Source organism: Mastacembelus armatus, chromosome 9 (assembly GCF_900324485.2).
Source record: "Mastacembelus armatus chromosome 9, fMasArm1.2, whole genome shotgun sequence".
In the NCBI taxonomy this organism is placed as follows: Eukaryota; Metazoa; Chordata; class Actinopteri; order Synbranchiformes; family Mastacembelidae; genus Mastacembelus; species Mastacembelus armatus.
In genome coordinates, this window is record NC_046641.1 from 1,735,100 (window position 1) to 1,759,456 (window position 24,357).

The 24,357-nt window shown below is 39.3% G+C and overlaps 1 protein-coding gene across 1 annotated transcript; it reads left to right on the forward strand.

Annotated features, from left to right (window-relative positions):
• The first annotated feature begins 413 nt into the window (after positions 1 to 413).
• On the forward strand, positions 414 to 23,499 carry adgrd2 (adhesion G protein-coupled receptor D2). The gene is made up of 25 exons (XM_026322136.1): positions 414 to 733; positions 930 to 987; positions 1,146 to 1,385; positions 1,480 to 2,109; positions 3,469 to 3,591; positions 4,505 to 4,599; positions 5,029 to 5,319; positions 6,730 to 6,841; positions 8,637 to 8,771; positions 9,013 to 9,121; positions 9,685 to 9,790; positions 9,893 to 9,948; positions 10,133 to 10,259; positions 10,348 to 10,451; positions 10,698 to 10,800; positions 11,117 to 11,270; positions 12,161 to 12,294; positions 12,999 to 13,114; positions 15,128 to 15,248; positions 19,363 to 19,404; positions 19,520 to 19,573; positions 19,792 to 19,939; positions 21,639 to 21,697; positions 21,777 to 21,807; positions 23,332 to 23,499. Exons 1-25 carry the CDS (start codon positions 689 to 691, stop codon positions 23,337 to 23,339), a joined length of 3,201 nt encoding a protein of 1,066 aa, XP_026177921.1. The 5' UTR covers positions 414 to 688; the 3' UTR covers positions 23,340 to 23,499.
• Positions 23,500 to 24,357: the final 858 nt, after the last annotated feature.

Genomic DNA, 24,357 nt, shown 5'->3' on the forward strand with positions numbered 1-24,357 from the left:
TATTGATGTTTTACTGACTTTATAATACAGCAATAAAACAGAGAGTCATGCTACATGATAAAAAATGTCCACCGCCCTGCTGCTCTTGATGAACTCTGTGCCAAATGCTGGACACTGCTTGCGTCAGTGGGGTTCTTTTAAAAAATAGCTCTATTTGCATGACAAAGGTAGTCTTCAGAGTGCTAAGGAGGGAGGAGTGAGGGGGTCTGAAGGGACGCAAGAGACAGTCAGGGACTCTTGGACAGGGAGTGCTAGCTCTCTCACAATCAGGAGACCAGAAACTGCTGGATATGCTGAGCGTTGTGGCTGAAGTACTGGAAGAGGAGTTTGGACTGGATTTGGGTTCCATTGTTCTACATGTGTGGAATATGTTTCCAGATTACTCAAAAACTTTATGCTGCTTTGGAGGAAAATGTAAATTCTACAACTGACTTCTGAGCATCAATGAATCAGGACATACATTAAAAAGGACCTGTGAAAGAGTGTCACACTAAAATGCTTCTGGATTGCATTGCCATGCAGTACTCAGAGCTACATTTTAGATATTATTGGCTTAAATATCCATAATCAATAGTGTGTTGTGTTTACTTGGTAACTTGACAGGGATAAGTACCTCTTGATTCAGTGATACGGTATAATATTACAGGATATCTGAGTGGTTTTCAGCTGAAGACAACACTGCTTAGACATGACTGGAGTCCTGCGCGCTGGACTGATACTCTTCTCATTTGTGGTAATAACCTTTTCATTCGGTGCTTCATAATATTAACAAAAATCATGAAAATTGTTTTTTTTTTCTGTAAGTTGTATTTGGTTACCCCTGATATTCCACAACACAGATGATTACTATCATAGTTAAAGATTGCTGCTTATAATGCTGCCCAGGTGTTGTTCCAATAATACAGTAAATTAGATTTTTTTTTCTTTAGGTGGTATGTGAGAGTGAGCCAACATATGCTGGGCCAGACAGAATAGAAGACTCACAAGGTGAGAAAATAATTTTATTGACAATTTATTGACTGGTAGTTTCAGTTCCCAGTACCATCCTTTTCTGTTGAATCAATCCATCAAAATCATTATATACATTTCATTCATGTGCTACAATTTTTATTCATAATGCTTTTTTTCTATGTCTGGCTCCCCAGGACAGTCCAGACTGGTTCATCTAACGTCTCAATGGGCCTTCCAGCTGGTCAATGACTCGCTGTCCTTTTCCAGGGCTGACAGCTTCTGCAGAGGCCAGTTCAGCTCCCTCGCCACCCTGGATCAGTCAGACGAAAGAGAAGGAGCTTTGGAGCTTCTTCAGCAGACAGGACTTCTTTCACCTATCTGGGTCAGGGATGCCAGCAAAACAGCCTCCAAGTCTGTGGCCCTTGCTAAGCAGTGTGAGTGAATACAGTGGACCTAATAGAGAAAGTAAAGAACTGTAAAACTGAAATGTATGACTTAATCATTGCTTATAATTTTTCTCTTATTTAGATGTACAGTTTTCAGCTTTAACCTTTCCAAAGGAATCCCATGAAGGCTTTGCTCGTGTCAACATGTCCTTCCCTGCCCTGGCATCTGTCAGTCTGTGTGTTCGAATTCAGTGGGACCCAGAGCGGAATGAAGTATCCACCATCTTCTCCTATGCTGCACCAGTCTTTACCAATGAGTTCCAGTTGCGAGGCCAAATGGACATGCAGGGACGTGTCCTCCTAGCGCTCATCATCCATGGGAAGCACCTGCCATATAAGGCGTCCTTTCCCAATGATGGATTATGGCATCACATCTGTGTCACATGGAGCCGTAGCAGTGGTCACTGGGCGATCTATGTGGATGGGGTCAAAAAGGACATGGGCTCAGACACAGACAGATCCAAGGATATCCATGGAGATGGGATACTAATTCTGGGTCAGGACCAAGATTCCTTTGGTGGTAATTTTACAGAGCCATTTTTTGGAAATATCACTGACCTGCAGGTTTGGAATATGTCTTTGGAAACAAGGCATGTCAGTGCCCTCAATGCATGCGCAACCCTGACCCAGAAAGTACTTTTCAGTTGGAACCTAGACCAAATTGTCAGCCACCCAGTAGTCAAGGAAGTGCAAACCCATCTATTCTGCCCAGGTAAGAACACAGTTGGCTTCATTCCATGATTTCAAATCAGCATTTTAAAATGAAGCATATGCAAAAGCTTTATCAAATGCATCTAACATATACATACATTCTGTCTTTTCCTAAATCCTAAGGACATAATCTGTGTGACTGGTAAAAGGACAGGTAAAAGGCATTCTGAAAGACTTCCTCAGTTTGGAGGAAGCCCATGGTTGGCTAACTAGTCTTTAGTCTTCAGACCACATTTTAGGGTATCGTTAGCTTAACATTATACTCACCATGGTAATGGCTGAGAGTTGGGTCCACATTCACAGTGCTGCCATCTAATGTGGCAGGAAGCACAAATTGTCAGGTGTTTAGACAGACTGTAAAAAATGTGATGGTGATGTCTAAACTAGAAATGTGGTGTTGAAAGAAGGGGGATTTACGAATCTAATCTGTCCATTGTAAACACTCCAACATATTCTTTTTGCTGAATATTTTTTTTAAATTAGTCATGGTTTGAATAATGCTCATATTTCTTCTGTGCATCATCATCATCATCATCACCATTATCACCATCTATCACTCAAAATAGCTGTGTTTGAGTTTGTTTTTTGTCCAGTTTTGGGTAGTAAAAAACATAACTACAAAATACTTTGTAGTAAACACTCAATATTTATGACCATAGAAACCAAAATTTGAACTCACAAACTTTTTAAAGTGAAAATCATGCATCAGTCATCTATCATGCAAAACTGTGCATTCTACCTTTTTCATAAAGCCTTATTTTCCCCATCACTAGTGATTCTATATGTTAATATGACAATATGTGTATTCTTTACTTGCTTTCGTCATGTTTTATTATTCCTGTTACCATGCCCAATTTTTTGGGATTGATTTCGATTCAGAATATTGTCTTTGCAGCTTGCACACTTGCTGTATTTTCTTACTTGCCTGATGCTAGATCAGAAAAAGCAGCATTACGTTTCCACAGATCACTCTATGTTGCGTGTGTCCCAGTGTCATTTTCATTCTGGTTGAATTGCTCCCCTGAAGAGGCCTGTACATCTAGTCTTCCATGCCTCTAGAAACACATTAGGTTGACTGATTAGTCAGAATGAATGTCTGTGAAAATCAAAAAGAAGCAGGGAGAGATGAATGGGTAGAGGGCATTCCCAAAACTCCAGTAGTGCATTGATGAACAATAAATTCAGTGAACAAGTTTCCATTTCCTACTACAACATCAAAGCAGTCAGTTTTTTACATTAGCATTCCAAGCTTTAAAGAAGGTAGCAGTCTCAATTTTTTTTATTATTCCAAAATCATGATTTTTCAATTCCCTGAAGCTGTCCCTTGTCCTATTGTGTGTCATTGTGACTGCATAAGCAGCTGTGCACCAGTGGATGGAGCTGCAGGGCTGCAGGACGCTACAGAGCTGGTCAGATCAGTTCCCACTGTTCAGCCAGGCAGACTGCTTGGATACACTGCCATTCATCTGCAGGAGCAGCAGAGGTGAGCACCATACACTGTCCACAGAAACAACCAAGGGTTTGTCCTCCAAAAATCCATACGTATACTTGCATTACATTATTTTTGACAGACTTTGATAGCTTTCTACCTGGCTTTAACATTAACACTAGCATTAAACTGTGAAACACTGTCTTAGCATATGACTAGTTAGTACAGGGACTCAGCTTATGAAATATTATCAATATCAACTAAATGTGTTAAAGTTAACTGTTATTAGTAGCTGGTTAGCCTCGTGTTCTATACCCCTCCAGGTGAGAAAAATGAATATCAGTATAATTAATGTTACAGGTGTCCGGCATAGTGTACAGAAACATCTGTGCCAAGTATGGAAAGATCAAAATGGGAAACACCCATGAAGGTGGTAGAAACTGACCAGGCTAAGATCCTGTGGGACTTCCAGATACAGACTGACAAACCGGTGATGGCTAACCAAGAAGGCCATAGTCGTAGATGTAGCAATCCGATAAGACAGCAACATCAGAAAGAAGGAACATGAAAAATGGCTAAAAGAAGAGCTAGAAAAGATGTGAAACGTGATCCCAGAAACAACATTTGAGATCTCTGTCCAGAAGAGCTAAGATACTGTAAGCTAAGATACTCTCTAGTTCCCAGGCCACCAGTAGAGACCCAAGCCTGAAGGTGCAAGTAGGGTGTTTTTATATAACACTGCAATAACATTCCCCCCACTAACAAAACTTGAATATCCGAGCTTCAGATGAGGGACCTCCTGCTATTGATAGGTACATCAGGGATCAGGTTCTGCTAGTAGATCAGTAGATCAGATCTAGGGCACCTTAGGAACCTCAGGTTGAACCTTTAAGAATTGAAAGTTGAGTTTTTGGAGCAACATGGCATCTGCCCATCAAGCCACATGATGTTGTGTTGTTTTTTGCAGAGCGTTACCTGAAGATGAGGCAGATAAGCGATTCTCAGAGCTTTCAGCCTACTGCCTTTATGAACCATCTGATGAACCTTTCCAACAAAACCCAGGTAGACAACCCATACATATTTTTTAGCATGACTTTCTCTTATTTTTATATTTTGTTAAAGACTTCTTTAAACTTTCCATTTTTCAAGGTTTTTGTTGTCAGGTGAGTCAGTCAAGTTCACTTTATGTCTTCAGATCAGCCAGAGAAAATGTTTCAAGTTGGATTCATGTTATGGAATTACATTTATTTTAAAATAATTGTCATAGGCTGTTTAAATTAATGGCTTACCGGTGGTAATGACAGATTACACAACAAATATTTAATCAAAAATTTAAAGCATAAAATGATACTTATCATAAAAGTGCTGGTGCAATCTGACTGGCTTCCTGTGGTGAAGAATGAAATACTGAAATTCTCTAACCTGAATGTTCATAATAAAAACAAAAGCACAGGTTTATGTTGAACCCAGTGTCTCCATCCCTCCTTCTAGCCAGTGCTAAGGAAGCAAGCATCAGGGCTGAGCAGCCTGGCCCAGATGTCTGCCCTGCTGGAAGTGTCTGTCCAGGCTTTGGAGGACACCCAGCAGGAGGGACTGCAGCCAACAGACATGGTGTCCCTCATTCAGCTGCTATCTCTGACTGCTGACATCCCTGCTCAGACACTTTCTGATCCTTCCAACCAGAGCCAGAACAGCATCCAGGAGCTCAGCCAGCACTTCATTAGCGTGGCTGACAGCATCATCAGCGAAGACAATGCTCTCAAGTGGCAGGCCATCAAAGAGGTTGTATTGAATAGCACTTTGCTTTCTCACTTTTTCTTTGGCCCTGCTACATTAGTGCTCCTCCGTGTGGCATTTCTGGACAGTAGCTGAATAAAGAGTTAAAGTTAGTAATATATCCACATCTTATGGAATAGCTCAACAAAAAAAATAATTTTCTTGACAACAACAAGGGGATATGGGATTTTTTAAATTATGGATTATCTTACATGCATTCAACAGAGTGTATGTATTTTGTATGTGTATGCGTTTCATGTGTGTACAACCAGAACCCTTTATAGCCATGTAAGGATCAACTCTGATACCAGAACACTGACATCATTTGTTTCCTACTATTGTTTCCTATTAAAAAAATAGGTGTTTCTACTTTTATGTATGGATTTTGGACTTTTTAGAGTTGAGTCTGAGTGAGAGAAACAATCCATGAAATTTGAAAAATGTGGTAAATAGTGTCAAAGCTATAAATGGTTTTCCACAGTTTAGTTCATATTAACTGCTTTTATGCTGACTGAGAATAGTTTTGTGAAACTGTACTCATGGTAAAGCCTTCAGAAAAAGATGTTTCAATGGATAAATGGCTCACCTAATGGTTTAATGAGTACAAAAATTACTGAGCGACAGATGATAGATAAAAAACTGGTATTTCGGCTCTAAAGCACCAGAGGGCAGCATGCTTCTTTTGACACTACAATAACAGCCTACCATCAGCATTGGAATGATGAAGTTACCACAGAGTTGATACATGATATGTCTCCATACATTTTGATTAGGACAAAGCTTATTCATCCAATCATCACTTTAAAAATTGTGAATTTCTGAGAAAAAAACCACCATACAGAAAGGAAACCATACTCCTGTTCACAGTTAAGACGTTGTGTTTTCTTTTAATACTGTTCTCAAGTCTTTTTTGTCACTTCTGCTTCTGCATTATTGATGTGTATGGAGATTGCCTTGTGAGTGTTGTGTTTCTCTCACCCACACCCACCCCCCACCCTCAGGCCTCTCAGTACTCCAAGGCCACCTCAGCCCAGACTCAATGAATGAGCAGCACTCTGAGAAACTGCGGCTGTACTCATCCACAAACCTCCCCTGCGCTGCTCCCAGTTCTGTCTCCAAGGCTCAGCACTTAGATGGGCATATTGAATTCAGAATGAGGGGTTTCTAAACAGACAATGGCAAAATCCACAGCTGTATAATGCATTATAGGTCCATTTATTGAACTGTGTATGCCCTCTTCAGCCATATTGTACAAAATCTGGCAAACAGTTGAGAGTACTGAAAGCATTTTCTTGGTGTGTGGCTGATGAAAGGTCATTTTGAAATGTACCTCTGTAATGTTGACAACTGTGATGAGCGGGGCCAGGAGGATGAGTGCTGCTGCTGCTAAGACATCACTGCTTCCATGTGTTTTAGGTGGTGAACGGACCCATGGATGTGGTCAAAAGTATTGATGAGATGGTGACCAGCCTGAGCCCCCGCTTGATGGCAGAGACTGATTACCTGACTATTCACAGCTCCAATATCAGTGAGTGACACACACACACAGATAATATTCACTGGAAATCTCCAAATGCTAAAATAGGTGCGATTGGGTAAGAAAAAAAATACAAGGTACCATATGATGTTGCAGTTGCACCTATTTGAGGAGGCAAAGATAAAGGTGAACGGTTACCCAAACCCCCTGTTGTACACTGTATAGCTCAAATACCTGGTGCAGCTTTGACCCACTGTTAGTAGGTGCATAGATGCATAACAAGGGACCAGTAAAATTTCCTTATAAGGTGAATTTTAATTTGGACCAACTGTAAAAAAAAAAATCCTTCCAAATGTGTTTTTTTTTTTTTTTTCTTGTCTGACTTGTGCTTGTTGCCTTGTTGGACCTATTTTTTCGACACTTCAGCACCTGGTTATGTCTTCAGGTGCATCACACTTGAGACAGGCTTGTGCCTGATACAGTGAACATTAACAAAGCTGTTGGGAGAGGTGGAGCTGTTCAAAGCATGACTCTAATCCTGCAAGCTTCTTCTTTTCTACCCTTCCCCAACTCATTCATGGCCCTGCTTTGTCTGAGAGACTGCATATCTAACAGCCTCTTTTAGCCTAACAAACTCCCCTACAAATATCTTCCTCTTGTCCACTGCTGTTGCTTTGTTCGATGCAGACTGTGATATGCTTAGACCATGCCCTAATCATTCTTACTTTACTTGCCCTAATATCTCTGTATCTAAGAGCTTTCTGAACCTGTAAAACTTCCTGTTTTGGAAATCCACTTCCTTCCTGCTGAGACTGTTGGCTCTGTACTCTGCACTGCTACATCTCTGGCTTCTGACAGTATCATCTCTAGCCTTGTGTTTGTACATTTAAACATCACAAATGGGAGTTTCAGAATTTCTTTTCTGTACAACCTCCCAGCTAATGTAATGTAAAGGCTAAACATTGTCTCTTGTTCTTTATCTCTTACTAGGTACACCAACACTGTCAGGTCAGCAGATCACACTGCATGCATTGCAATTTGAGCTGGGATCAGCTCCAGTTGACAAGTTTGAGTTTTTAAAGTAACAAAAATAACAGACTAATAGACTTCCCAGCATGCATTAAATTTTTAAAAAGTTGGCAGTTATTTTTTTGTTTGTTTTTTTGTTTTTGTTTTTTGTTTTGTCAATTGAAAAAAAAACACAGAATATAAATTTGCTGTACTGTATGTCTTTATTAGATGGTAAAATGAGTCAGGGCTGTTTCTTTTTATAATATGAAAATAATGCAAACGATGATGAAGGTTAGTATTGAATTCAGTCTGAGTCCCCATTCATTTAACCTGAAGTGAAAAAAATTAACAGAAATGAACTGGTCACATTTATTATGGTAAAATGTTTAAGTTTAAAGAACTACCAAAAGATGTCAGCCTAATCAATTCATATTGATTACACAAGATAGATGTTTAGCCACAAGATAGATGTTTAGCCATCACACCATTTTAATTAAGCTGACATAACTTTACTAGTTTAAAAAAACTACTATAACCAATATTTAATGAAGATAATATTTGGTTGTGTTAAATGAACAAATTGCATTTTTTTGACTTGGCATAAAATTTTAAGGCAGCCCTTTCACTCAGGCCTTACAATTGAAACAAAAACTTATATATCACAGTGTATTGTATGTTTTAATTGATAAGAATATACAATATACATACTTTTTTTTTAAATCCTGCTTTAACAAAATAGATTTAATAATAAAAAAACAGAATTTTAATAACATGACTTTTTGCAGAGAATCTAATAGGTAACTGTAAATCTGCTCCTTTGTCCTGTGGTTTGAAGAACTGGAGGTACAGCAGCAAAGGCTGCAGGAAATGTCCAGAGGACCAAGCTTCTGTGGGCCTGAGACAGAGGAAAACACAAACCTAGACTGTATTTCAGTCCCACAACAGAAGATACAGGAGCTGCGTAACACTGGTAAGAAAATGGTGCATAAATTCTTTCTACACTTCTTTCTGCGTTAGGAAGCATTTACCTAATTACAATGCCAAGATGCTGCAGTAAAACACAGATGGAATGAGCGAATTGCTGGGTTTTGCAACAGCTATCCATTTTGAATAATAAGTGATCCTAAATAAATTACTTTTTTAAATAATATTGTATTATTTAACTGTCTGTGAAGAGAAAAACTCATCCTGATGTTGTGCTAAATGTCAAGGCTTCCATAAGCTCACAGTGGTCAACACTTGGTATGGCTCTCTGCGGCCTCTCTTCAATCCTGAGGAGAACATCACCATGGTTCCTACAGTCACTGACGGCAGCCAGAGGTAACATGCAAGCACAAGGGGCGTTGCATATAGATGCTTTCTTTGTTTGCGTTGTTGTTTTCTTTTTTCGAAAAGAGTATAACATGTTTACTTAGTCTTTAATTATTGTCACCAGAGAAAAATTTTAGCTGTGCTACTAAGTCTGCTAAGGAGCTAGTATAAATATTTTGCAGTTATAATTACTTTCACTAGTTCCACCAGCGATTAACATGTCAAAATGTCTCATTAAAGTTAACAATTTTTCCATGCTCATAGTAGGTGTCTGGTTTACATTACTATAAGTATGAAGATACTAGTAAAGTTTTTTGGTAAATGAAGACTGTTGGTATTTGTACATAATTTATTATCTAGCTGTGTAGCTTAGAGGGTTGGGTGTAACACTAAAGTGAAATCATATTTGTATGAAATTTAAACATTTTGACAGATACTGACAGACAATTGAAAACCTTCAGCACATAATTATCTCACTGTCTTGAAACATATTCAACTTATTCTTCCATTGATGTTTGGAGCTTGCTCCATGTGTTCATTGTTATAATATAGAAATGTATATGTTTAACCAGGTATCTGGGCACCATCCTGGGCTCTTCTGTCATATCCACCACCGTGCTGGGAGATGACCAGCCAGTTAGCATGGCAGCTCACTTCCAGCTCCAGCACAGATTACAAGTTAGCAAAATGTCTCACAGCTGCACTCTTTAAAATTATGTTGTAATCTCCACCCTTTTTTCTTAATTACAGTAATTAAAATTCATTAACTATTTCTTACAGAATCTTGCTAGCATTGTGTATGAGCCAGTGTGTGCTTTCTGGGATTTTGATCTCACGTAAGTATCCATTAACACTTTAAAAAAGCATGGGCCATTTGGAGGTCTCAGATTCCTATGTAATACTGCACTTACCTTGTTTCATCTAAAAAATGTGAAAAACTTTTGATTGGAAAATATTTTCATTCTTGACATTCCTGTGCAAATGTAGATATGTAAGTATGTGCTGTTTGTGTCTGGCTAGTCCAGAGGCTGGTGGGTGGTGGAATACCAAAGGCTGTGAGGTAGTGTCCAAACAATATGGATACACTGTGTGCTACTGCAACCACACCACCAATTTTGCATTGCTGTTGCAGGTTTATGAAGTCCAGGTAACATTCCTTTCTATTTTGTATAGGCTTTCAACTACAGGATATGCTGCTATTTACAACTTACGTTCTGTGTGTATGTGTGTTTCAGAGGAGCCCAGAGAACAAAAAAGCTCTGCAGGTGTTGACGTTCATCGCTTGTGGAGTGTCTCTATGTGGCCTCCTCTTCACCTTCATCCTCTTCATTGCTGTGGGGTGAGTCACCAAAGTCACGAAGTGTACTCTGTAAAGCACAGAGGGTGAAAAGCATTTCATAAAATTCTGCCACATCAATAAATAGAAAAAAACAGAGCGTTGTGCCATGTAGATACATGAACAGCGCCATAGTGAAATATTTTTGAAATTTCTGATAACAACTGTCAGATCTTCACCCATATATTTTAGGCTGTGTTTGTTTGCATGCATGGATATGTGTGTGGGTGTGTGTATATACCTGTGCAGTGTCCCTAAATCGGACCGTACCACCGTTCATAAGAACCTGATTGTTGCTTTGGGCATCGCTGAGCTGCTGTTGATGTGCAGTGACTGGGCATCTTCCAATGAGGTGAGAGTTCACACATGCCATATTTGTGAATTTGTAGTGTGTTAATAACAAATAACAATTATTTCTTCATTCTTCACAAAAAATGTGCTCAATGAGAGTCACAAACTGTGGCTACAGAAGCCTTAATATACCATAGTTGAGTGCTGTTACAAGACATGATGTATTCACAGCCATTATTCACAAATTAGCAGATTATTTACTTTAACTGGGAACTTCAGAGCAAAGTAATTAATGTGCATAACATAATTTCTACTGTTAATTATAAGTTATCCTTCAAATATAGGCACATATCGATTGTATCTTGTTTCTCCTGCAGGCAGCATGCTTCATGGTGACTGCACTACTCCACCTTTTCTTCATGGCCTCTTTCTCATGGATGCTGGTGGAGGGCCTACTGCTCTGGAGCAAAGTTGTGTCTGTCAACATCAGCGAAGACCGCAGAATGAAGCTCTATTACATCATTGGCTGGGGTAAATTCATCAAGTTGGAATATGTTTTCTGACATGGTTTCCTCTAGTCTTGGCTTTCAACTGCGTGAACCTTGGACTCTAGATGTCTGTAACTAATGCGTTGTCCAGACTGGGGGAAAATGTCTTATTCAAATCTTTGAGCTACAGTGCTATAATTCTGCAGTCAATTTCCAATGATGCAGTATGGGAAAAAGGCCTTTTGGTACCTTTGCGTCACATAATGGAAGTTGTAGTAATGCAGTTTGGCCAGAATTACTTCACAGCCCAGTTCTGTTCCTGGGTGCTTCGAATCTACTTTCATTTTTCAGTCCCTCGATGCATTTAGCTGCCCTGCATCATTTCTGTTCAAAGCCGTTTGCTTCCTGATATGTTGTCGCTCACAAACAAAAACTTTTGTTTTTCCTTTTTTGTAACAAATGAGTTTACCTTTGCTCTCAGTAGCAGCTACTAGTCACTTCAGCACTTGTGTCTCAAACAGTATATGTTAGACTTTGCCCATCCTAGTTTTAGTAAAGATATTCAAATTGTTCAAGTGATGATTGTAGTTACTATCCTAATTTACACTATATCAACAGTTAGCATTATGTGTTGTTAATCTACGCTGCAACCTTAACCCAGTTTTTTCCCAAGTCCCAAATCCATCTGTGAATGTCTGTTATGTCGCATAATGAGCTGAGAACAGTGTGTGAGACAGCACCACAAACTCTCAGCATTCAGGTGTTCCTCTCTGTGCAGATGTGCTGAACATTCCCCCTCAGACTAAATAGATCAAGAGAACAGAACAGACAAAATATTATTTTCAGTAGATACTACAGCTGTCACTGTTTCATAAATATCTTTAAACATACTACATTTTTGTTGTCATTTTCTTTTATTGAATTGTATTGCAGGACTGCCTGTTCTGATTGTTGGTGTAACACTGGCCGTGTCAGTGGACAAGTACAAGGCAGACGATCACTGCTGGCTCAATGTGAAGACTGACACCATCTGGGCCTTTGTGGGACCTGTCATATTTGTCTTGGCGGTAATGTAATTATGTGTGTGTGTGTGTGTGTGTGTGTGTGTGTGTGTGTGTGTGTGTGTGTGTGTGTGTGTGTGTGTGTGCGTGCGTGCGTGTGTGTGTGTGTGTGTGTGTCTATATGTGTGTTTGTGTGTCCAGAAAGAGAGAAAAAGAGAGCGCAAGCTTACCTACCCCCAAATGTTTTATGGGTATTGCAGTCATGTTTGCACTCACCATGTCTTTAGACTAAAGTTATTAGCTGTGTTTCTATGGTATTAGTAATAACTTATTAAAATCTTTCAAATGATGTTGTTTTGATATTTTTAAAGGTCAAGGCAAGAGGTAATGATAAAAAAATCTATATTAAAGGTTTGCAGTGATGGCTTGATTTCTGTGTTAACTGGGTTTATTTTCAAAAAAACTCAACAGGGAACCTTTACAGACACATGTTCCTAGAAGTATCCCAGACAACCCCAAAAATCTGAACAACACAGAACTCAAAGGAGAAAGCTTCTAGATGAAGACTGAGCTTTTGCATTTCCCTTTTAGATCTCCTCTATATTCTATTTTTTCATCTCAGGTAGTCCAGCACTTAAAAAATGAAATTACTACTTACTGTGTTGTGATTTCCTATAGCCTCTACATGTGAGCTTGAGGCCAAGTAGATCTGCAGTTGCATGTCACATGTTGCTGGAGGCCATGTTGATGATGTTGTCCTCTGCCTGCAGGTCAATGCAGTTGTACTGTGTCGGGTTGTCATGGTGACTGTTTCCAGTGCACATCGTCGAGCTAAGATGCTCAGTCCAAGCTCAGCATCGAAGATGCAGACCTTTGACCTCACCTGGTGAGATACAATGGCTTCCCAACTCTCTCTGTCACTCGCGCTCGCTCTGCTCCAGCTTTGTGTGCTTGCTCTTTCATTAGTTTTTTTCTCTTTTGTGGCCACACACACACTCCCTGTTTCCTTTTTGGTTGAGCCAGCTACTACACAGTCAATAGAGACAGTGTGAGAGATTGGAAGTTTAGGCTCATGAGACTGCTGTGGGAGTTATAAGGTCTTATCAGCTTAACACCTGGTCCCAACACAATTGTTTGTCTGTATGGGGTCTTTGTGTCTGTGTGTGTATGCATGTTTGTGTCTGTCTGTGGTCTGTGTGTGTGTGTGTGTGTGTGCGTGTGTGCGTGTGTGTGTGTGTGTGTGTGTGTGTGTGTGTGTGGGTGTGTGTGTGTGTGTGTGTGTGTGCGCGCGCACGCACATGGGTGCATGTGTTTGTGTCTGTGTTGCGTGAGTGTGCCATGGTGGTTCAAAACCTGTTCACACAGTGGCATGATTCATTTTCCTTGTGGGGACAAAATCTAGGTCCAAATCCTGTAAATTATTGAATTTTACAGTTAGGGGGAGGTTAGGGTAAAATTAAATTTAGGGGTAGGGAAGTAGTGGTTATGGAAAGTTTGCAGGGAGTGAATATAAGTCACTGTAATGTCCGCATGAGAAATTGAAAGACGTTTGTGTGTGTGTGTGACAATAAATTCTGATATTGCATGTGTGTTTACATTATAGAATCCATCCAGCAGTGTGCTGGATGGTGACCCTTAAGAGCAACAGTGAAGTTAAAAAAAGATGAAGACGCACAGACAGGAGACAGGAGTCTCTTCCCTCAGATTAGCAACAAAATACTCCCATGAACAATCCATAGACCTCTGAGCAGTTTTCTTTCCTTTCTTTCTTTCCTTCAATTAAAATCCCATTCACCTCCACGGTATTTGGGTAGAGACAAAAATCTCAGAGACAAATATCCCAAAACCTGGAAAAGTATAGCCACTGGGATTATAAATGTAACCAGACTGACATTTTTTTCTTGTTGTAATAAAGGTGAACTCTCCCTTAATAGTACTGAATAGGTTCCTGTGATTAGCTGATCAACCCTGATGACACATTTGCAGCATAATGTAGTGTAAGTTTTCCTTACAATGTGAGCGTTATACAAAATGGATTCTGAAACAACTATGTGCTCTGTTATATTGTGCTTTTTCATAGGTTAATACACAGGTCAGAACACTAAAATTAATAGGCATTACTCATATTTTGTATTTCGTGTCTGAGGGGAAACTAGGATTCCTTTTCATAATCAGATAGAGTCCTTCAACACAACATGCATTCAATTTCATTTTGTACATTTGTCTTAGCTTGATAAAAATGCAACGATGCCATTCCCCCTCTCGCTGTGTCTCTTGATTCCCTCACAAACAGACTGAAGGTAGATGTCTGTGCCAGCATAAGTGTTATGTGAATTCGGGAGACTAGAGGAAAAACGACTTTCAAAAAATAAAAGGGAAGAGAGGGAAGTAAGTGCCGTCTTTGTCCTTGCAGACACAGTGCAGTCTGAAAACTCAATCTCCCTACCCAGGTGCAGCAGTGTGACAACAATAGTGGTTTGAACAAAGGCAACCTTATTTGCCATGCCCCATGAAATGGTTGTTGGCCGTATAAGCACCAGGATCATTGAAAGGAAGATTGCAAAGGAACAGCAGTATTACTGTGGTAGGCAGTAAAATCTATAACTCTACAGAGATATTTGATAAAAATTCAAGGAAGAAATATTTGTGAAGAAAATGTCATCAAAATACCTTGAAAACTCTACTTTGCTGGGTCCTTCTGTCTGTCTATACTCATATATAGTAGTCAAGAAAGAAACGGTGCTATAAATGGTGTGAATTTTTATTTCTATGGGTTTTGCTTCTGTTAGACATTGTTCGCATACATTTCTGTTTGAGTGTATGTGTGAGGGATTAATGTACATTTCATGCAGTACTGACATTTTAGATTCATGCATGTGAATTTTACTTGTATTTGCAGGGCTGTGACCCGGCCTGTTCTCATCCTCCTGCCAGTGCTGGGTCTGACCTGGCTGTGTGGAGTGCTGGTCCACCTGTCTGTAATAATTGCCTATGTCTTCATTTCCCTCAATGCCTTCCAGGTAAATCCATCCATCCATCCATTATCCATTTAGGGTCACAGGGATCTGCTGGAGCCTATCCCACGTTGCTTGCTGGGATGAGGAACCAGTATGAGCTCCTCTCAGCTTTATGGCACATTGTTGTGTGTTTCAGCCCACTAACTGTGCATACCATGGTGTAGCATCTATGCAGATCTTATATGGGAATATAATATATGTTGAAAGGAACACATAGACTGTAACAATTGTAACTGAAACCACTGTAGTTTAGTTTTCAAATAGTTTGTCAGGTCCACAGAAACATAATCCATATTTCAACATTAACTCAAAACTTTCTCTGGTGCTCTGATTGCCCTTTGAGAATAATGAAACATTTTGCTTTACTTAAAATGTCTGTAATCCTATTTATACAGATAATCTCATTTTAATCAAAATATACTGTAATAATCAGCAGGTTACTACCTAGCTATACTGCAGCAGCTAGCTAACTAGCTGAGTAGATAATGAGATGCACACTATCTCTGACTTTTTAGTAGTGAACATGCCCCATACACCACACGATGCACTCTTTTTATTTGTTCCATAATACAGCAGGTAAACAGGTAGAACATCCCCCCCATACAGCATAGTATTAGTATGGCTACAGAGAACTTGTGATTATTTAAGATGGTAAAGGCCCCTGACGATATGCAGAAAATGTCAGGAGACAAACTCAAAAAGTGTCCTTGGGCAAGGATACCGATACTAAATCTTATTTTTAAATGTTGAATGGACAGAAGGACTGACTTAGTCATATCCAAGGTCCTTCTTTCAATAATGTAATAATATTAACTTTGTTTGCACCTTTGTATGTTCTGTATTGGCTTAGCAGGCCACACATGTAGTTGGGAGCTAAACCATTTAACACTATGGAAAATAGTACAAGAAGGGGCATTTAAAGTGAGGTAATATTGTCTCTTTCCATGGTTTTAGTTTGTGCCTGAGCAGCTGCATTTTGGACCAACTGTGGACAATTTAGTGCATTTTTTTACTAAGTGCTGAAGCTTGTGAAGTATCAGGATGGAATGAAATTAAGACGTGGAACAGCCTAATTTTAGACTTGCTTCTCAGATGATACAAACAAGACCGTATAAATCCTTGGACTTGGTTGTCAAAGAATTCTGACTAAAAAGTAATTCCAAAATCTTAGACACATGACTTGGTATTAGTTGGCGTTAAGCTCAAATCTCTACTAATGTTTTTATGGTAAAAACCTTGATGGGTTTTTCATTAGCTAGAGATGTCTGCCTCTGTCAATGGATGATGTAAGTTACCAATCCATGTGGTTTATAGTTTTAGCATCGATAAATGAAGGAAACAATGGACAGCTTGGCTATATGGAGAAATAGGCCACTCTCACAAAATTTCACATGCTAAACAAGTTCACCACAAAATGTCACCCTGCCAAAGCTATACTTACAGTTATAAGTAAATCCACTCCTATTGCACTAGTTCACAAATTGTATATATTGTATTTTTTTTTCATCCTTTTAAAAACATTTTTATTTCCTCTACTTCCCTTCTTTTTCAATCTTCCTCTTTTTTTAAAAATGAAAAGTTTAACTTTATTTAAAATTTTGATATTCATTTATTTCTTGTACATGGAGAGAGCTTAGTTAACCAGAATCAAATTCCTTTTTTTTTTGTGCACAAACTTGGCCAATAAAGATGATTCTGATTCTGATTTTGAAATTTAATATAAGGATGACATAAGGAAGCAGATACATCTAAGCTATAAACCACAGACGTACATGTCTCAGCATCAAAAGAGGAACAGGACAAAATAGTTGCGGTCATTATTTATTTTAGTTATTAGCATATATATTTTGTCCAGCCATTTTCATCTAATGCCTTTATTTCTTCACTTGATGTTTTCTGCAGCATGCTGTCAACACCTATCTGGCTATTGACAGAAATTACAATATGGAGATATGTGGGTCTTTGTGTGCTTGTTTGTGTGTCAAAGCTATTGCATGTTGCGTAATGTATAATCGTTTCTGCTCATCTGTAGTTGCTGTAAAATCATGACTGTGAGTGTAAGTATGAGTGTGTGCATGTGTGTGTGTGTGTGTGTGTGTGTGTGTGTGTGGTACATGCGTGTGTGGGAGACCACAGTTAGCCCTTTGAACGACAGGTCATACCACATCTCCTTCCAGCTCTCCTTCCTTGATAACATAGCACTCACCATTTCCTCACTCTCACACTCTTCCTTTACTTTTCTCTTCTTCCATATATTGCCCGTTTTTTGTACCATCTGCCCATTCTTCTATATATCTCTATCTTCATGTTTTTTTAACCCCACCCACACCTCTATGCTCTTCCATGGACTTTAATTAATCAAAATGAGCTAGCCCCTGGGTGACCCCTGAAGAGCTGCTAGTTAATTTAGATTTACTGCCAGTGTCCAGCTGAGGGCAGATAACACTACAGTAGGAGTTCTTCCTCATGTAGGTAGGAGGATGATGCTGGGCCAGCCCACTTTCTTCTTATTACCAGAAAAAGTTTTTTTTTTTCTTTTTCTTTTTTTTTTTTTTTTTTTTACCAGGCTGCTTCTACAGCCTATAAAAACAAACTATGATGGAGAGTTTTAAAGTCAAGGAGGACGAAGAGAAAAGAAAATGATGGCTAGTAGAGCAAGACAGGGTTGCATAATAACATTCAAAAGACGTTTCAATCCACTAAACTGTCAGCTATGGTAATTTGTCTCTAAACCCTCCACCTCTGCAACAGTCTGCTACATTTATGCCTCAAGCAGTAGCGACTGGTGAATTTTTACCTGGTGGGGATACAAGTTTTGACTTTAGCTAAAAAAGGCTGCTACATTTACATAACAGAATCAGAAAAGCAACCACACTCCATCCAGCTTGGCACTCTTGATTTGGCAGTAATAGTTTACAATGTTTTATTCATTTTAGAGTGCTGTTTTTTGTGCCCGTTTCACATATATGAGGCAGAGCCTGGACCACTGTGATATTTTTGTATGTAGTTAAGAAAGCATTGAAAAAAACAATGAAAGTGCAGATGGAGCCATAGTTAGATAATGTCTTATAAATGGCCTTCAGTAGTAGTCCCCATATCCAACTATGATTATCCTTACTCTGATTTTGACCACAATGGTCCAACTGTAATCAGAACACAATGTCTACTTGGGCTCCACCTCTCTCAGCTGATACATGTGTCTGCTTCCAAACGGTAGACACAGTAGGCCCTGAAGTGTGAACTGAGGGCACAACAGCAGCAAGAATCTGTCAACTTATCTTCTTTTTTACCCAATCAGCAACTCCCTTCTTATGTGCTATGTGAACATTGTAATATATGTGCACCTTCTTATTTAGTGTGCAGTTTCCAGACATCATCATGCAGGGATTACCACTGTCACCTCAAAACAAGAGGTTTTGAGTGTGGAATTTGCATGTTCTCCCTGTGTGGGTTTTTTTTCCAGGTACTTCCAGGTTTCCTCCCAGTCTATATATATATGCAGGTTAGGATGACAGGTGACTCTAAATTACCAATTGTATGTCTGTGTCTGTCTATGTGTCAGCCATTTGATAGACTGGTGATCTGTCCGGGGTGTACCCTTCTGTCATCCAAAGTGATTCTGAAAATGTGCCAGTAGTACAGAATTTAAAGATTACATCTTACCTTCCAGTGTGGCTGTTGGAAACACACTTTTACACACTTCATTCTGCTGTGATTGGACAACACACATACAAGCTTGTTCTAGCATATCCCAAGCTTTAAAGGTGTTTGAGGTGCTGTACTGCTATCACAGGAGAACATTAACGGTTGAGTAATGGGTATTCGCAGTTCTTAAGTACATCACTGAAATAGTCAGCAGAGATTTTCATGCCACTCCTGCTGAATCCAACTGAAGTTTGTGCCAAAAGGGAGTAGAAACCCACAGAAACAAAAATGGCATTTTAATACATTCCCTTGGTTGGTGATGAGGAAAGCATCATTTGACTGAGATGACAGAGTGGAGCACTAAATGGACTTGACGAAGATCCATGTTGTCAATAAAAGCTGTATGAAAGGAGTGTATTCTCCATTTTCAATCTCTCTCATGTGCTTTCTGATATGTCTCTGCTCTACCCAGGGCCTGTACATCTTCTTAGTCTATGCTGTGTACAACAGTGAGGTAAGAAGGCATTCAGTCCATTGTCAGTGCTGCTGCCTGTTGCTACTGCAGCAGAATTTCAGAATGTATCTTTATGTGGTATGTGAGTGGGTGTAAAAAGCTGCTTCTCATTTAGGTGAGGAATGCCATAAAAAGGATCAAAGAAAAGAGAAAAGCCTTATCTTTCACGGTGAGTGAGTAAAAAGCACAGAGCAGTGATCAGATCCATCAGCAGGACAGAAAACATATTCTCTCCTTACACATGTTTATTTTACTGGAACTCTGACCTTACTCTTGTGTGTGCAATTTTTGTATAGTAGTAGTGCAGCAGATGTGTGCATATATTAGGCTTCATGATAAAATCATCATTTCTGCAGCACATCTGATTGAACTATGATGGATTTACAGAACTGTTCCCAGCCAACCAGCTTCCTCCCTTCCCAGAGGGCCCCGATTACCTCCTGGGGCTGCAATCCACTAGCACCCTCCAGCCCGGAGATCAGTGAGACCTCTGGACCCCCTAGCACCTCCTCCACTTCATTAGTCATCAAGAATGGTAGGCTCCACCTGAGGCTATTGTGTATGAGTGTGTATGTGTGTGTATTTGCTGGGAGGAGGGTACTCAGGATTGTATTTGTCACAAAGGGCCACACAGAGGTTTGGGCAGGTAAAAAATATTGGTGACAATTGCATGTTAGGTTTCATGTATTATCTGGCTGTTTTGTAAAAATGTGAAATCCTGAAGAGATAAATAATGGATATTCACAACTATGTCACAACTAGTGGCACCACAGTGGTTTGGTTAGCAGTGTTGCCTCAGAGCAAAAAGGTTCAGAGTTCTAAAACAAGTTCAATGATGCAGCCTTTCTGTGTGGAGTTTGCATGTTCTCCCTGTACCTGCTTGGATTTCCTCCAGATACTTTGGTTTCCTCCTACAGTCCAAAGACATGCAGATTGGGGTTAAGCTAATTGGTGGCTCTATATTACCTATAGGTGTGAGTGTGAGTGTTTGTCTCTGTGTGTCAACCCTGTGATAGACTCTCCAGGGTGTGATCCTCCTCTCACCCAATGTCAGCTGGGATTGGCTCCAACCCCTGATGACCCTGGAGGGATTAGCAGTAGATAGATGACTATAGATAATGGATGATTTAATATCAGTTTTAAATGCAACTGGTGTATTTTTTAAATCTTGTCTGGAGTGACATCCAATTTGCATGTACATGTACAATATATACCATAGCTTTGACAAGATTAAAAATAAAATATGAATTATGTGGGAAAATGATCAGAATTTGCACAATGGCAGACTTTTCATTGTGGAGATTTGAACTGATTATGTTTATACTGTGGGTCATGCTAAAATTATCTAATGAGATCCAAGTCAAAACATCAAGCAAACGTCAGTGTCAGATGCTGAATTCAACAGCATATCACAGGCAGTAACAGATAGCAGATGGAAGATAGCTAGACACAAATCTGTTTTTTTTCCTTTGCAATGTAGTTCAGCTCTTTCTGGAAAACTTTCCAAACAGTACAGAAAAGTAGCACCAATTATCACAAGATCTGCCAAACCAGTTTTACCCACCCAGTCAAATAAAACGGAGCCCACCACTGTGTTAAACTGGCCAACACAGTTTCAGGCGGCACATTCTTTTCAGTGTGGGAATATTCTACCTGGACTGAAGCAGGTGTGTCACTGGGAAGTGTAGCACACACACACACACACACACACACACACACGCACGCACACACACACGCACACACACATACACATATAACATATAGTGTGCTAGAGACACAAACATGCAGACTTTGGACTCTGGGGTTGTGTATGAAGATAGACAGTTTTTAAGACTTTTACATGTTGCATATATATTTTTTGTAAAGCACCTGTTTGAAACAATGCGTTTCAAACAGGTGCTTTTCAAATACAGAGGATATGTTCTCCATGTCTACTGTGTGCAAAAAGATTTTCTGCTGCGTTCTGTGTTAAATGCAAGGGGCAAATGCTTCACTTCATTTCATGTCGTGGTTCATCCTGTTCAGCACTGGTCAGAATAACATGGCTGATATTTAAATGACACTGATGTTTTGTAAACTGAAGGGCAAATAAAGGAAATGTCATTTTCCCTATGCATTTTATAAAACTTTCATTGTAATACGAGTTGTGTTGTTTGTATATGTTTTGCTTTGTCTTACATGTTCTGACCTTGCATAAACAAATGTGTTGAAATCGGTGTGTTGTTGTCTTTCAGAGAGTTTCAGAAAGGAGAGCTTGGTGAGTTTCTCATTAAAACCAGCATCAGGAAATCAAGTAAGTAACATGGACAGTACGAACTGTGCAAAGTATGTTATTCAAAATACTGTTTGAATGTTGTTGTTTTTTTTAATAGGTGGTACAGCTCACTGGTTTCAGACCTTCAGGTAGGACACTTACATCACTTGATGTACATCTTAAATCATGTGGAAGTTTGCATTAGTTCAAATTTATCATCAAAGATGGAAATTTAAAAAATAAAATACTGGATTACTATATACAGAGAATGTTGTAGATAATAAAGGATAAAAAGGCCCCTCCCCTCCTCGCCAAAATGGTGTCAGAAAGTTGGAACTGAAAAACAGTCATTGGCATTGTGAAAAAAACAGGAAGTATGAAAAGATTATCCCTGAAAAACACACCATAATGCAAAAAGATACAAAAATAATATATTTTGATGCCCATTTGCAAAAAAGGTATTTCAATGCCAATGCCTCTTTTTTCAATGCCAAACTTTATTTACAATGCCAAAACTTAAAGACGTCAAATTGGCTCCATAGCATCTAGCTGCCTCAGGTGGAAGAAGATAAAATATATTTGGCCAAATAGCTCCATGGTCTTGGGCACACCATTAAACCTAGGTATGACCTGATACTGCAGTAGTTGATGCTGGAAAACTGTCTGCACTATGGACAGCCCCACTTTGGGCAATATTGTCACCTATATATTTTTGACATTTTCTGGCTGTTTACAGCCCTTATGCTTCCCATCCCAGCTTCCTCTGTGCTTTCAACAATTTGATGTTAGGAATGCATTGGGCTCTACCTGCTTTCTTTTTGTCTCATCTTTAAATGACACACACATACTTTTCTGAAACAGCAGTGAGGATCAGGTAAAAGGGAAATGAAGAATTTGCATTTATGCTCATGAAAATTCCTTACTTGAGTGGACTGACTGAACTGTCAGTTTATGTCAGTAGTTATTATTAGTAGAAATGTTCTGTGGTGGTTTCTTCATGTGGAATGGATTATGTTTTTCCCTCATACACAAAACAGGAGAAAATAGAGAATAGTTGTAAATTTTCTGTCATGAAAAGAATTTTAAAGGCTCTAAGCATTTGTAGAAACATCATCTAAACATAATTCAAAATTATACAAAGAACTGACCAGGGAAGAAAGAACAAAACAGGTTTGATTTTCTCAGATTGTCTCCATTTACCTTCATGGTGTGCAGCATTAAGCCTGTGTGAAAACTGCCCCAGTGGCTTTTGTTAATTTCAATGTTCCAGCAGACACAACAGATGGTCCCCATATTTCCAGAGGGTTAAATCACTGTCAATGGCACTAAATTGCCTGGCAGTAGAGAGAAGGAAGTTTGCAATAGATTCATTAAATGTTTAGCCGTCTGTGAGGAACGCCTGACGGATGGCGTTCTGTGTGCTGCTGGGTGTTCATTGTTGACTGCTGGGACAAAGGAGAAGTTCATTCCCTCAATCAGGAATGGACAGCACTGGCTATTCATGCCATTAGCCATTAACCACTTCAGCACCTGCTCTCTCTCACTCTGCCTTTCATGTCTCATCACTTGTCCTGTCTCTTTTGTACACAAACACACAGACACTCCTGTAATGCAAAAACATTACATGTCAGAATGAGTTGGGAGCTAATGCCTTTCACTTTATTTCACTGCAGCTTGTTGAACTGCAAATGGAAGTGGAGCCTGATACTCAACTGGACACACGCATGCACAGATCCCACCCAATGAAGTGCACAGCCAACACACCCACACTCTTCTGGGATGGAGAGTGTGATTAAAAAAGAGCATGAAGGAAAATTAAGCTGTGTGTGTTTTTGTTTTATCACAAAACTCTAGATGATGTCAACATTTGAACAAACAGACCATGGACTCATATTTAAGCTTATGTTCATGCAGCAATACCTTTGTTTTGTCAAAAAATGCCATTATTATTCTTCGTTACCTGATTACTTGAGCAGGTGACAAGACCTTAGACTTTTTTTTTTTTTTTTTTGTGCATCTTAAAGGGTCAGATCACCCAAATCAAAAGTCAGCTGTGAGTAGAATGGAATACTACTCAACAGACCTCAGTATGAAGAGATTTGAATGGAACTCGTACAGTTGAGTAGAAATATTTCCATGAAAACTTTAGACTATTCTGTGTAACTAAGACATTGTATCTGGAATGGCAGATTTCTCATATTTTCAAAATTCTGCACACGTTCACTATACAGAGATGGAGGCAGCAGTTTTCTGAAAACTTAATCTAATAAAACATTATGATTCTTTATGCTTGTACATTGCAGCTAGGGCTTTGGTAAAGACAGGTGGGCAGTTTTCTAACTACAAACACAGCTCTCTGTTGAGTTGCCATGAGTTTAAGTTCCATAAAATTACATGCACCTCATCAGTATGTTTCTGTGGCTAATTTTAATACTGCTCTCCATTCTACTTCTTTTCTCCTCATGTTTAGTATGAATAGCTTTATTCAATAGTACCTCAAACTTACTATAAAGAACACAGGTCTGAGGTTACAGTCTTGTTGTAAATTTGAAAATTACATAACAGATTAGATAAGACTGTGTCCTTACAGCTCTACAGGCATGGAGTTGTAAAACACACCCAGACTGCAGTGTAATGCTGTGTGAGTGTAAAACACAGGTGTTTGCATTAACATTCAGAGGCATTCTGAAGGCTTGAGA

What these genes read in the sequence shown, in the direction of transcription:
- adgrd2 (XM_026322136.1), top strand. Translation starts at nt 689, where the DNA reads ATGACTGGAGTCCTGCGCGCTGGACTGATACTCTTCTCATTTGTG. An exon ending in CATCTGCAGGAGCAGCAGAG is followed by an intron (nt 3,592 to 4,504) that starts GTGAGCACCATA and finishes TGTTTTTTGCAG; the next exon opens with AGCGTTACCTGAAGATGAGG. An exon ending in TTCATTAGTCATCAAGAATG is followed by an intron (nt 19,940 to 21,638) that starts GTAGGCTCCACC and finishes GTTGTCTTTCAG; the next exon opens with AGAGTTTCAGAAAGGAGAGC.